This window comes from Cherax quadricarinatus, chromosome 60 (genome assembly GCF_038502225.1).
Source record: "Cherax quadricarinatus isolate ZL_2023a chromosome 60, ASM3850222v1, whole genome shotgun sequence".
Taxonomy (NCBI): domain Eukaryota; kingdom Metazoa; phylum Arthropoda; class Malacostraca; order Decapoda; family Parastacidae; genus Cherax; species Cherax quadricarinatus.
In genome coordinates, this window is record NC_091351.1 from 197,203 (window position 1) to 210,460 (window position 13,258).

General features: G+C 37.7%; 1 protein-coding gene across 3 annotated transcripts in view; it reads left to right on the top strand.

Moving 5' to 3' along the window:
• mei-41 (meiotic 41) overlaps positions 1-13,258 on the top strand; it is a 183,829-nt gene that overhangs the window by 76,998 nt on the left and 93,573 nt on the right. For all 3 annotated transcript variants that reach the window (XM_070097851.1, XM_070097852.1, XM_070097853.1), the window contains exons 22-26: positions 1,172-1,342; positions 3,119-3,227; positions 5,874-5,986; positions 6,828-7,024; positions 12,929-13,036. In XM_070097851.1, coding sequence (XP_069953952.1) covers positions 1,172-1,342; positions 3,119-3,227; positions 5,874-5,986; positions 6,828-7,024; positions 12,929-13,036 — 698 coding nt within the window. The remainder of the gene's footprint in view (positions 1-1,171; positions 1,343-3,118; positions 3,228-5,873; positions 5,987-6,827; positions 7,025-12,928; positions 13,037-13,258) is intronic.

Sequence of the window (13,258 nt, forward strand, 5' to 3'; positions counted from 1 at the left end):
AGTGAGGCTCAGGTTAGGGTGTGTAGAAGAGAGGGAGACTACTTCCTGGTAAAAGTAGGTCTTAGACAGGTGAGTGGTGCATTGAGGTATATGTGGAGACAAAAAAACATTATCTATGGAGGCAAAGATGGGAATGTATGAAAGTCTAGTAGTACCAACACTCTTATATGGGTGTGAAGCTTGGGTTGTGAATGCAGCAGCGAGGAGACGGTTGGAGGCAGTGGAGATGTCCTGTCTAAGGGCAATGTGTGGTGTAAATATTATGCAGAAAATTCAGAGTGTGGAAATTAGGAGGTGTGAAGTTAATGAAAGTATTAGTCAGAGGGCTGAAGAGGGTTTGTTGAGGTGGTTTGGTCATTTAGAGAGAATGGATCAAAGTAGAATGACATGGAGACCGTATAAATCTGTAGGGGAAGGAAGGCGGGGTAGGGGTCGTCCTCGAAAAGGTTGGAAGGAAGGGGTAAGGGAGGTTTTGTTGGCGAGGGGCTTTAACTTCCAGCAGGCGTGCATGAGTGTGTTCAATAGGTGTGAATGGAGATGAATGGTATTTGGGACCTGACAAGCTGCTGGAGTGTGAGCAGGGTAATATTTAGTGAAGGGATTCAGGGAAACCGGTTATTTTTATATAGCCGGACTTGAGTCCTGGAAATGGGAAGTACAATGCCTGCACTCTAAAGGAGGTGTTCGGGATATTAGCAGTTTGGAGGAATATGTCGTGCATCATTATAAGTATATGCTTCTAAACTGTTGTGTTCTGAGCACCTATGCAAAAACAGTGATTATGTGTGAGGTGAAAGTGTTGAATGATGATGAAAGTATTTTCTTTTTGGGGATTTTCTTTTTTTTTTGGGTCACCCTGCCTCAGTGGGAGACGGCCGACTTGTTAAAAAAAAAAATAATAAATAAATTTATGCCAGCTGGGAAAATGCTGTTGACGTAAATTTATGCATAAATTCACGGGCCTTCAAAATGGCTGTGATCAGCTTGGTTAGGCCTACATCAGCAAAAATGGGTCTGTGGGTGTGTAGTATGTGTGTAGTATAAAAGAATTCATTCTGTATGCAGGTCATTGTGGGAACCAGTAGAACAACTGTATTGTAGTTAAAATAAATGACTACTTCCTTGCTTTTTCTTGTTGGTATAAATTACTGTGCATCACTTAATTTTTCAGAGAGAAGCGCTCTGCCTTATGGTCATTGGGTGACCTGTTAGTTGTGATGGGAAGACAGTATGTTTCTCCCGTTTCCCGCAAGGTTTTATCCTCCTTAAAAACAGCCCTTAAGCTGAGGGATGAGGAGTTTTATGACATTGGCTGCAGTGCCTGGACAAACTTCTTGTATAAGTATGCAAATGTTCATTGGTTTCTCTACATTATCATTGTATTTTATGTTGTATTTGTAGTGCTGTACATTGTTTTCATAGTGCTATTAGTACAGTGCTTTATATTGTAGTAGGTATATTTATTGCACTTGATTTATGTTTTACTGGACTACCTAATTAAAGTTGATAGTTTTCTACTGAAGTGATTGCTTGCATAATAAGCTTTCTCATATCACTATATAGTCGCACTTATCCAGAAGCCAGTAACAATATTGAGATTTTTCTACCATCCAGAATTTGAAAACCTAAATATTGTATAATTTACGTGCTTGAATTCAGCTAATCTGCAGAAGATATTATTAAATTTTTACTTTTTAAATTGTTGATTGTCACTGGTATCACTATTTCTGCAGTTAGGGTTAAAATTATGATTTATCACTCATACTTTTGTTACCTTGCTCACATTCCAACAGTACATAAAGTCATAAAAACCACTTTCCTCCACTCCAAACCTGTTTACACATGCCTGCTTGATGTTCAACCCCTCATATACAAAACTTTGTCTCCCCTCTCCCTCCAGCCTTTCCAGGGTGACCCCTATCTTGCCTTCCCTCCACTACAGATTTATACACCCTCTAAGTCATCCTGTTTTGCTCCATTCTCTCTAAATGTCCATAACACCTTAACAACTGCTCCTCAGGCCTCTGGATGATACTTTTAGTAACCCCACACCTCCTAATCTCCAAATTATGAATTCTTTGCATAATATTTACATCACACATTGCCCTCAGACATGACAACTCCCTGCCTACAGTCTCCTCCTTGTTGCAACATTCACAACCCATGCTTCACACCCATATAAGAATGTTGGTACCACTATGCTTTCATACATTACTCCTTTTGCCTTCATGGATAGTTTTCTTTGTCTCCACAGATGCTTCAATGTACTACCTACCTTTTTCCCTCTCATCAAATTCGTTCACCAACCTTTGCAACTTCTCTCCAGAATTTCCCTAAAGCACAGTGTCATGGGCATAAAGCAACTGTGACAACTCCCACTTTGTATAAGATTCTGTATATTTTAATCCCTAACCTCTCAACACACTAGCATTCACTTCTTTTAAAACCCCATCTATAAATGTGTAAACAACCATGAGGACATCATGAATCCCTGTCTAAGGCCTAATCTCCCTCTACATACCCTAACCTGAGCCTCACTGTCCTCATAAAAATTCTTAACTGCTTTTTAATAACTCATCCTGTATGCTATATACAGCCTCTCCTCATTTAGCGATGTACTCGTTTACCGAGGCCTCGGACTTACGACGGGCTCTCTGACCAGTAATTATACCTAAAAAATATATATTTAGATCTTGATTTCCTCTATTCTGTTTACTTCAGTATACAGTACACTACTGTATAAACATTTAAAAATATACCAGAAGTGTTATAAATGGTGCAAAGGTGAGATTAAAACAATATCAAAGATGGTTGACACAATCCCGCTACCATTATAGTATGCTCCTCCCTTAGCAACGAATTCGTTTAACAACATGGTCTTAGGAACAGAACTCTGTCGTTAAATTATTAGTGAAATATTTACAAGACTAGATACTAAATATTATGGCATGGATTACAACATGGTTTTAGTGTGGGGGAAATGGGTTTTTAAGTACTTAACACTCAGCTTTCAATGAATACTCAGAAGCATGTTAACGTTATGTGTTGGGGCCCTACTATAAACCTGTATGGTTATATATAATCTCTTGAAATGATTCTTTTTCTACTTTTATTTTAGCTTAGATGAGAGTACAGTGGAGGGCTTACTAGAGGAAGTAATTGTGGTCATCATGCCACTAGTCAAGGAGCGACCCAAGCAGATGGCATCAGTCTTGTCTCATATACTGGTAACACATAATTCAGTGTCTTTTGGTTTTAAATGGTGTTTAAATTAAGTTCCATTTTGACATTACAGGTTATTTGTTTTGCATTATGTGTATAATGTTAAATTTGGAGTACAGTTGAACCCCAGAATTCATGAATGTTATGTTCCTGGAGACTGTAAATACTATTCTGCTCATCGACAGCTCTGTTGTTCAACTAGTACTCTACATCCTTTCTAAATCTAAATTTCTCCCATTTAAATCCATTATTTTAAGTTCTCTCTTGATTGAATATCCTTAGTACTCTGTATTGCCTTTATTGGCAGTGTCTTGGTAGGTTCAACATACAAAGGACCATTTCTGGTGTATCAAAATGTCCATTATCTGTATTGTGTGTGTGAATGGTAGGCTTAATATATAGCAGACCTTTGTATCAAAATTTTTCTGGTAGTAATAGTATATGTCCGGTAAACTCCGCATACAATGGGCCAAGTCAGCTGTATCAGGCATTTTGATACTACAGATTTTCATTTAAAGGGTTATTGTTTCTTTCCCATATTAGTCTCTTATTTACCGAAGCTTCACTGTAGATTCAGAACATCATGGCTCAAGAATACCTCTTGAATGATAACATCAGTGTCAATGGGAAAATTAGTCTTAAGTTTAGAACACTTAGGAAATATTTTTAGGAATACATGAAGTCATAAGCTAGGGCCCTACTGCACTGTAATATTTATTAGCATTGTAATTGGCACTGTTTGTATGTAGGTTTAATTTGAGAATATGATGGGCATAAATGTTCTGACAATCAGTTGAAGTAAGTGAACACTTATGTAAAGTTCTAAACATTTGATTTAGGCTGTGTCACTTACCAGCAGCTTTTTCAAGACTCTTTGTTCATTAACCTTTTCACTGCTGTGACTCCCAAAATTAATCTTTTCACTGTCTCTTATGTAGATCTATGTTACTGACACCAGTGTCACTCACATTGATCTCTGTTTTAAGCACAGTGCCCTCAAATATGCTGCGAGCAGTAAATTTTGGCCTTGACATGAGAGAAAGGGTCTGTACTGTGAGTGTGCAGAGTATAAGCAATTCTCCCCATGGTGCATTAATGGAGAAGTAATCCTCCAACCTTGTGTTTTGTTTAAACTAATGGCTTTGAGGTGTTTTCTAGGGTGGTTTTGTATTGTTTCTTGGTATCAGTTAATGAAATGGAAGACATATTTCCAAAAACGAAATGATTTTGTTGGTTTTAGGACTGGAAATAGCTTAAAATAAGGCTCAAAGCAGTGGAAACATTTGAGTCTTGAGGATTTGCCTGAGGAAAGGTAAGATTCCTCACTACACCCATCTCTTCAACAGCCTGTTTTATGAATTTTTACTAGGTCTGTTTCAATTATTGGGATCCCCTAAACCATGACCAATGATTGTGATGATGATGGATTCAAAATGGAGGGCAAGTATAATATGAGAGTCCTGGGGATATGATTATATCCATATTTTGTAAATGTTGCATGTGCTTTTTAACTCCTTGACTGTTGCAACCCCCAATCCTGAGGTATCTCCTGGTGTCGCAAAATTTCAAAAAAAAAAAAAAAAAAATTATTTTTTCTTATGAAATGATTGAGAATCTTTTCCCGATTGTAATGACACCAAAAAAACGAAATTTGATGGAAAACTGAGAGAATTATGCTCTCGCGAAGTTAGCGACCTTGGCGATATTTACAAATCGGCGATTTTGCCCACTTTGAGCCCTATTTTCGGCTAATTCTATTGTTCCAGTCGACCAAACTCATAGCTATTTCTTTAGAACTCCATTTTTTCTATCGATTGAGTACAAGAAACTGCCCATTTACCAGTTTCAACTACCCAGTAATGTGGTCAGAAATTTGCAATTTGGCCAATTTCATGACAAATAAAAAATATGACAATTTCAAAATAAGGTCCAGAATGAACAATGCAGACATTTCTGGCTCTAAAATAACATTTTCTTTGTTCATCAGTCATGTCTCCAGGCCCCTCTGATATTACTCTTGCTTTCTATTTTGAATTTTTATTCAAACAAAAAATAGAAGATTTACTATTATGGAGCCTACTCCAATACTGTAATAATTGTATAAATAACATCAACCCATTCATGACTGCATATTAGAATGGCTAGTTGGACATTTATTGGACAATGATGTCATTTGTTTACTTTTGAACATCGGCAAAAATCAAACATTTCCCCTACTTTGAGCTCCATTTCCAGGTTCTTTTTATAGTAAAATCAATCAAAATCATCTCTTTTTCTATAATATGTTTTCCATTCTATCAAACGAGACCAAAAAACCGAGAATACAGCCATAAATACTATACGAAAATAGACCACAAAGTCGGCATTTTAATTAAAAAAAACGGTTGGAGTTTTTTTTTCTCATTATGCACTGCGTGCTCCAGGATTTTTTTTATGTGGTGCACACTGACCACACAGACCCATTCACTCACATGTGGGCCTACCAGCTTTCTCCTTGATTTGAAGCCGCTAGAATTTATGAGTACATGTATATATATACGTCAAACACGGTACCTCATAAGACGTATATATACAGCCGCGACAGTCAAAGGGTTAATATGCATGAATAATTATACGTACTTTATCATTTTTACGGGCATTTTTTTTTTCAGATTGAGATACCTTCAGTAAAGCCACTTCTTAAGAACCTGCCACTTCTTCCTGATGATGAAGCTCTTTCCCATATCAATCAAGTAATCAAGGACCACCAATTAAAAGTTATATGGTGAGACCATGTTACAATGAAAAATTCCATATCTTTGGAAATTATTTTTCCCTTATATTTTTTCCCCATATTATTCCTGTGAATCTTTGACCAGTACAGGTTGAAGAAAGAATGTCTATCCTTCTTTTCCTTCCCATGTTACTCTGTCACCTCACTCTTTGGAGGATACTTCTGAGAAGCTAGTCTCACCAAGTTGTTACACACTTTTGTAAGCTAGGGAATGGGCTTCTCTGTCCCCATTCAAGTTTTCAGAGCTCCAAGTGCTGTGCTCATGTGTAATAAATGAAGTAGGGTAAATCAATCCCAGTGATGCTTTTTCTATACAGTTTCAATGGATTGTGGTTAAATTTTTGAGATCGCTTTTGGTGGTAGCCACACACACACCCTTAATGCATCTTAGTTGAACCTCAAATATTGTCTCTTAACAGCTTTATTGTGTTCTTAACAGCAATGATTTTTGTGTGAAAATTTGCCCTCTTATTTACATTTATGAAACTTAAGATTGTGGGAGGGAGCAAGGGGCTAGTAACCCCTTCCTCTGTATATATTACTAAATTTGAAAGGAGAAACTTTCGTTTTTCATTTTGGGCCACCCCACCTCAGTGGGATACGGCTGGTACGTTGAAAGAAGAAGAAGAAGAAGATTGTGGGAAGAAGGGCAGGTATTACATGGAAGTGTTCTTTGAGTTTTGTCTTACACATGTATATCATTCTTGTTAAAAAAAAGTTTAATTTTACATTGAAATGTGTTTGCTTACTTCTCTTTTGTTCAGAGATAGATAGTCAATGATGCAGGTGAATAAAAAATATGACTTTATTTTATGATGGTCTGTTCCTACAGTGGCAGCAAAGAAGAAGTTATCGAAGCACTCACATCTATACATAGAGGACTAAGCCACGAAAGCCTTGATGTACGACTAAGTGCCTTAACACGCCTTCGACTTACTTTACAACATAATCAAAATGCTGTCCATCATCTTACAACAGATACTGATGATGTACATCCAGCTATATCAGAGTTATTTAGTGTTCTTTTAGGTACTGTAATTTTATTAATCTGTACTTTTTTTTTTTTTTAGACTATAATCATTATTGTTTATTTCTAATTTTAAGTAGACTGTCAAGGTCATTAGCAACTTTTTTTCTTAACTATTAATAACTTTCTTAATTTTTGTCTTTTTATATAAGTTATGCTTTATATTTATAATATAGTGAAGGGATTCAGGGAAACCGGTTATTTTCATATAGTCGGACTTGAGTCCTGGAAATGGGAAGTACAATGCCTGCACTTTAAAGGAGGGGTTTGGGATATTGGCAGTTTGGAGGGATATGTTGTGTATCTCTATACGTATATGCTTCTAAACTGTTGTATTCTGAGCACCTCTGCAAAAGCAGTGATAATGTGTGAGTGTGGTGAAAGTGTTGAATGATGATGAAAGTATTTTCTTTTTGGGGATTTTCTTTCTTTTTTTTGGGTCACCCTGCCTCGGTGGGAGACGACCGACTTGTTGAAAAAAAAAAAAAAAATGCTTTATTTGTGATTAAGAATGTATATTGAGGTTCAGAGGTCTCATAGTCCTTGCTGATAATTTGAAAAATTTCTTTGAAAATCGTAATTATGCTAGAACCCCTGTTTATAAAACCCTGGTAAATAACAACTCATTAACACATTTTTTAAAAACTGCAGATAAACAGATTTACAGACAAGAGGCTCTGAGTTTATGTACGGTAAAGTGTGAAAAAGTCAGATTTTAGCCATGTCTCAAGATGAAAATTGTGTGAAGCAAACTGCCCATTTCTTTGGTGTCGATGAATCAATCATTCATCCCATAAGAGACTGTGTGAAAATAGTAAATGCTTGTGCAATAAGTAATCCAGATAGTGACCTAATGACAAGAATAAATAGGTCAACAATTAAATAAGACTAAATCGTCAGTGAATGTTTATTGAGGACAATACAAGGAAGAGTGCCCCACTCTGGGCTCAGATAATCAGGCAGGAAGCTATATCTTACTACAGAACTGTGTGAAAAGGAAGTGAAATCCTTCTCAAGTGTAAAATTTAGTGCTGGGAGGTTTGACTAATTTAAATACTGCATCTAAGTTTAAAGTAGTGAAGGATCAGTTTAGCTTGTTAGTGTATGTTAATTCAGCAGGTGATTTCAAGTGTAAGCTTATGCTAATTAATTGTGTACAGACTTCACAGTTTAACAACACAGCATGGATAGCAGAAGCCCTGTTTGTTAATTGGCTTAAGTATTATTTTATTTCTGCAGTGAATATGCATCTAGCCACAAATAACCTTGCATTGAAAGTTCTTTTGATTTGATAAATCCCTAATCGTCCTGTAATCTGGCAATCTCTTGACCCAGATTTTTTTTTTTTTTTTTTCAACAAGTCGGCCATCTCCCACCGAGGCAGGGTGACCCAAAAAAGAAAGAAAATCCCCCCACCGAGGCAGGGTGACCCAAAAAAAAGAAAGAAAATCCCCAAAAAGAAAATACTTTCATCATCATTCAACACTTTCACCACACTCGCACATTATCACTGCTTTTGCAGAGGTGCTCAGAATACAACAGTCTAGAAGCATACACATATAAAGATACACAACATATCCCTCCAAACTGCCAATATCCCAAACCCCTCCTTTAAAGTGCAGGCATTGTACTTCCCATTTCCAGGACTCAAGTCCGACTATATGAAAATAACCGGTTTCCCTGAATCCCTTCACTAAATATTACCCTGCTCACACTCCAACAGATCGTCAGGTCCCAAGTATCATTCGTCTCCATTCACTCCTATCTAACACGCTCATGCACGCTTGCTGGAAGTCCAAGCCCCTCACCCACAAAACCTCCTTTACCCCCTCTTTCCAACCCTTTCGAGGACGACCCCTACCCCTCTTTCCTTCCCCTATAGATTTATATGCTTTCCATGTCATTCTACTTTGATCCATTCTCTCTAAATGACCAAACCACCTCAACAACCCCTCTTCTGCCCTCTGACTAATGCTTTTATTAACTCCACACCTTCTCCTAATTTCCACACTCCGAATTTTCTGCATAATATTTACACCACACATTGCCCTTAGACAGGACATCTCCACTGCCTCCAACCGTCTCCTCGCTGCTGCATTTACCACCCAAGCTTCACATCCATATAAGAGTGTTGGTACTACTATACTTTCATACATTCCCTTCTTTGCCTCCATAGATAACGTTTTTTGACTCCACATATACCTCAACGCACCACTCACCTTTTTTCCCTCATCAATTCTATGATTAACCTCATCCTTCATAAATCCATCCGCCGACACGTCAACTCCCAAGTATCTGAAAACATTCACTTCTTCCATACTCCTCCTCCCCAATTTGATATCCAATTTTTCTTTATCTAAATCATTTGATACCCTCATCACCTTACTCTTTTCTATGTTCACTTTCAACTTTCTACCTTTACACACATTCTCAAACTCATCCACTAACCTTTGCAATTTTTCTTTAGAATCTCCCATAAGCACAGTATCATCAGCAAAAAGTAACTGTGTCAATTCCCATTTTGAATTTGATTCCCCATAATTTAATCCCACCCCTCTCCCGAACACCCTAGCATTTACTTCTTTTACAACCCCATCTATAAATATATTAAACAACCATGGTGACATTACACATCCCTGTCTAAGACCTACTTTTACCGGGAAGTATTCTCCCTCTTTTCTACACACCCTAACCTGAGCCTCACTATCCTCATAAAAGCTCTTTACAGCATTTAGTAACTTACCACCTATTCCATATACTTGCAACATCTGCCACATTGCTCCTCTATCCACTCTATCATATGCCTTTTCTAAATCCATAAATGCAATAAAAACTTCCCTACCTTTATCTAAATACTGTTCACATATATGCTTCAATGTAAACACTTGATCTACACATCCCCTACCCACTCTGAAACCTCCTTGTTCGTCCGCAATTCTACATTCTGTCTTACCTCTAATTCTTTCAATTATAACCCTACCGTATACTTTTCCTGGTATACTCAGTAAACTTATTCCTCTATAATTTTTACAATCTCTTTTGTCCCCTTTCCCTTTATATAAAGGGACTATACATGCTCTCCGCCAATCCCTAGGTACCTTCCCCTCTTTCATACATTTATTAAACAAAAGTACCAACCACTCCAAAACTATATCCCCCCCTGCTTTTAACATTTCTGTCATGATCCCATCAGTTCCAGCTGCTTTACCCCCTTTCATTCTACGTAATGCCTCACGTACCTCCACCACACTTACAGTCTGCTCTTCTTCACTCCTAAAAGATGGTATACCTCCCTGGCCAGTGCATGAAATTACCGCCTCCCTTTCTTCCTTAACATTTAAAAGTTCCTCAAAATATTCTCGCTATCTACCTAATACCTCCCTCTCCCCATCTACTAACTCCCCTACTTTGTTTTTAACTGATAAATCCATACTTTCCCTAGGCTTTCTTAACTTGTTTAACTCACTCCAAAATTTTTTCTTATTTTCATTAAAATTTCTTGACAGTGCCTCTCCCACTCTTTCATCTGCTCTCCTTTTGCACTCTCTCACCACTCTCTTCACCTTTCTTTTACTCTCCATATACTCTGCTCTTCTTTAACACTTCTGCTTTGTAAAAACCTCTCGTAAGCTACCTTTTTCTCTTTTATCACACCCTTTACTTCATCATTCCACCAATCACAAAAGTGTCATGGAAAAAAAAAAGTGTCCCAATCACAATAAATGCAGGATTGGAAAAATTAAAGACTTTTATGTTGAATTATTTCTCATGTTCTCTATCTCCAAGAAATCATGCTCAGTAAATTGTGACTGGTAAGGACTGTGCAATGTGAGGGCTTTGAATTTATGGAGGAAGATGATGATAAGAACAAACTGTAGACAAATTGTTGAATGAGCTCAATTCCCAGGTTAAAGAGAAACAGACAGGCAGAAAGGGAGGAAGATGAAGTAGAAAAGTCTATAAAGAAACAACACTGGAAAAGTTTTATTAGCAGTCCCATTCTGCTTGTAAACTTTGCCACCAAAGATGACCCTGACATGCAGGCAGGCCCTGCTTTACAGCACTTCACTAATACAGCAGTTTTTAGTTATACCCATTCTTCATTTATTCACACTTCCTACAGTAAATATATTTATCACTCACTAATAGCTAAGGTCAAAAATATTTTAAGGTAAGTAATGTGTGTACTGTATATGCATTTTTTAGGCCTTCCTTTATTGCACACTTAATATATGATAGTGTAAACATGTTATCAGGCTTTTATATGCATTTGAAAGTAAAATATAAAAGGCTATGTTTCACTTTACAGCAATTTTCACCTTACAGCAGTAGCCCATAACCTAACCTGCTGTATAAGCAGGGCCCACCTGTATCTAGAAGCCATGTTTTAAAACATGAAATGGAGCAGATGATAAAGCCTTATCATGAGCTGTATAAAGTATAGTAAAACCTCTAATAAATGGACCTTGATTTAATGAATATTAGCAATTACAAACAAAAAATGGCTTGGCAAATGTAATCACTTGATAAATGGAAGAAAGAACATAATTATGGATTTTGTCTGTAACGATAGTGTCTGGTAGTCTTATGAATCATTGGACCAAGTCCTATAACTTCAACATTTGCTCATTTGTTTGTTGTAGGCCAGAGTGACCATGTCCAGGACCTGTTTGTTTTCATTGTTCTCTTAGGCCACCCACCCCAGTTTATTGTTTGTGCTCACTCGTGCATATGCTTGTCATTCAGTCTCCAATTTTTCCTGGATTCACTGTTTTGTATGATGTTATTTACATATTCAGTAAAGTGCAATTAACAATGGCTTTTAAACAAGTGGTTGTACCAAGAGGAAACATGGGCTCTCAGTGTCAAGCAGAAACATGAACTGATAAAGAAGGTTGAGTCTGGCATCTCAGTAGCATGGGTATGTGTCTGACTATGCTCTTAAGTTCAGTGTAGATACTAACCATAAAGGTTTACAGTTGGTCCTAGAAAGTGTATGAAAACTGCTCATGATTAAAAGCTGGAAGAACGTTGTTCTGTTGGTGTTAATGTTCATGGTCTTGATTTTCACTCTGCTGTTCATAACCTAGCAAAGCATGTGAGCAGAGAACATAGTGTATGAACATAGGACATAGCCTAGCCATTTACATCTACTCAGTCATCTATGTTATTTTTACTAGTATGGGCAGGAAGGCACGTGGGTAAGGGAATGGGTGAGGGCTAGAATGTATGGACAGAGGGGTATGAAAAATAGGTGTGAGCATTGGGCATGATGGGTGAAGGTTAGAGTGTCTAGCATTGAGGTAACACAGCGAGACTCAGTGCTCCATTCATACACATCTAATACTCTACCTAGTTCTATATTCATATGCATCCAGTACCATACCTCAGCCACATACCTCTGCCCACACCAGCTGCTCATTCACCTTTCCCTTTTCCCTGTAACCACATGCCCTTGCTGCACATTTAGCAACCTCACCCATACTGCCCACAACCCCCACCCATACCAACCACCCGTATAATTTCAACACAGTGACACATCTTCACCCACACCATCCCAACCAACAACCTACCCACACACAACATGTCCATACAGTGCCCCCCCCTACAGTCACACACCCACACCTGACCTCACCTTTCACCCTGACATGCTGCCCACATACCAAATCACTTAATCTCCTGCTGCCCTCATTACTGCCTACATCACTAACCACAACTCACCCACTGCATACTCATACACCCAATCACCCCATCATCCAATCACCACCCACACTGGGCCACTGACAACACACCTTTCATATTAATTGTTTCATATTTCTTGACTAGAAATATTTAATGATTTAAATAACTTAAAAATTATAAATGTTGTAAGAGCTCACTTCAAAAAGACAACTCATAAATCCCAGCTCAGTGCCGTGAAGTAGAGGAAGACTTGCGTGTGGCAGTAGCTGAGTGCTTGGGACTTTTGGGTGCAATAGACCCTACCCGTCTGTATACATATTCCAGTATCAAAGGTAAGGCATTGCTTTATATATATATAATGATTTAGCTTTTTTTTAGTCATTGGAAATGCTTATACATTTAGAAACTAACTGCTTGCATAGACAATGTGTATATTAGCCCTCTATAAGTGCTCAGTCTCTGGGTATACTAATTTAATAATAATATAATATCTTTATTTCACCTGCCTAGCTGTGTTCTCTTTCTATTCACTGTCTCGATGCATGCATTGGGAT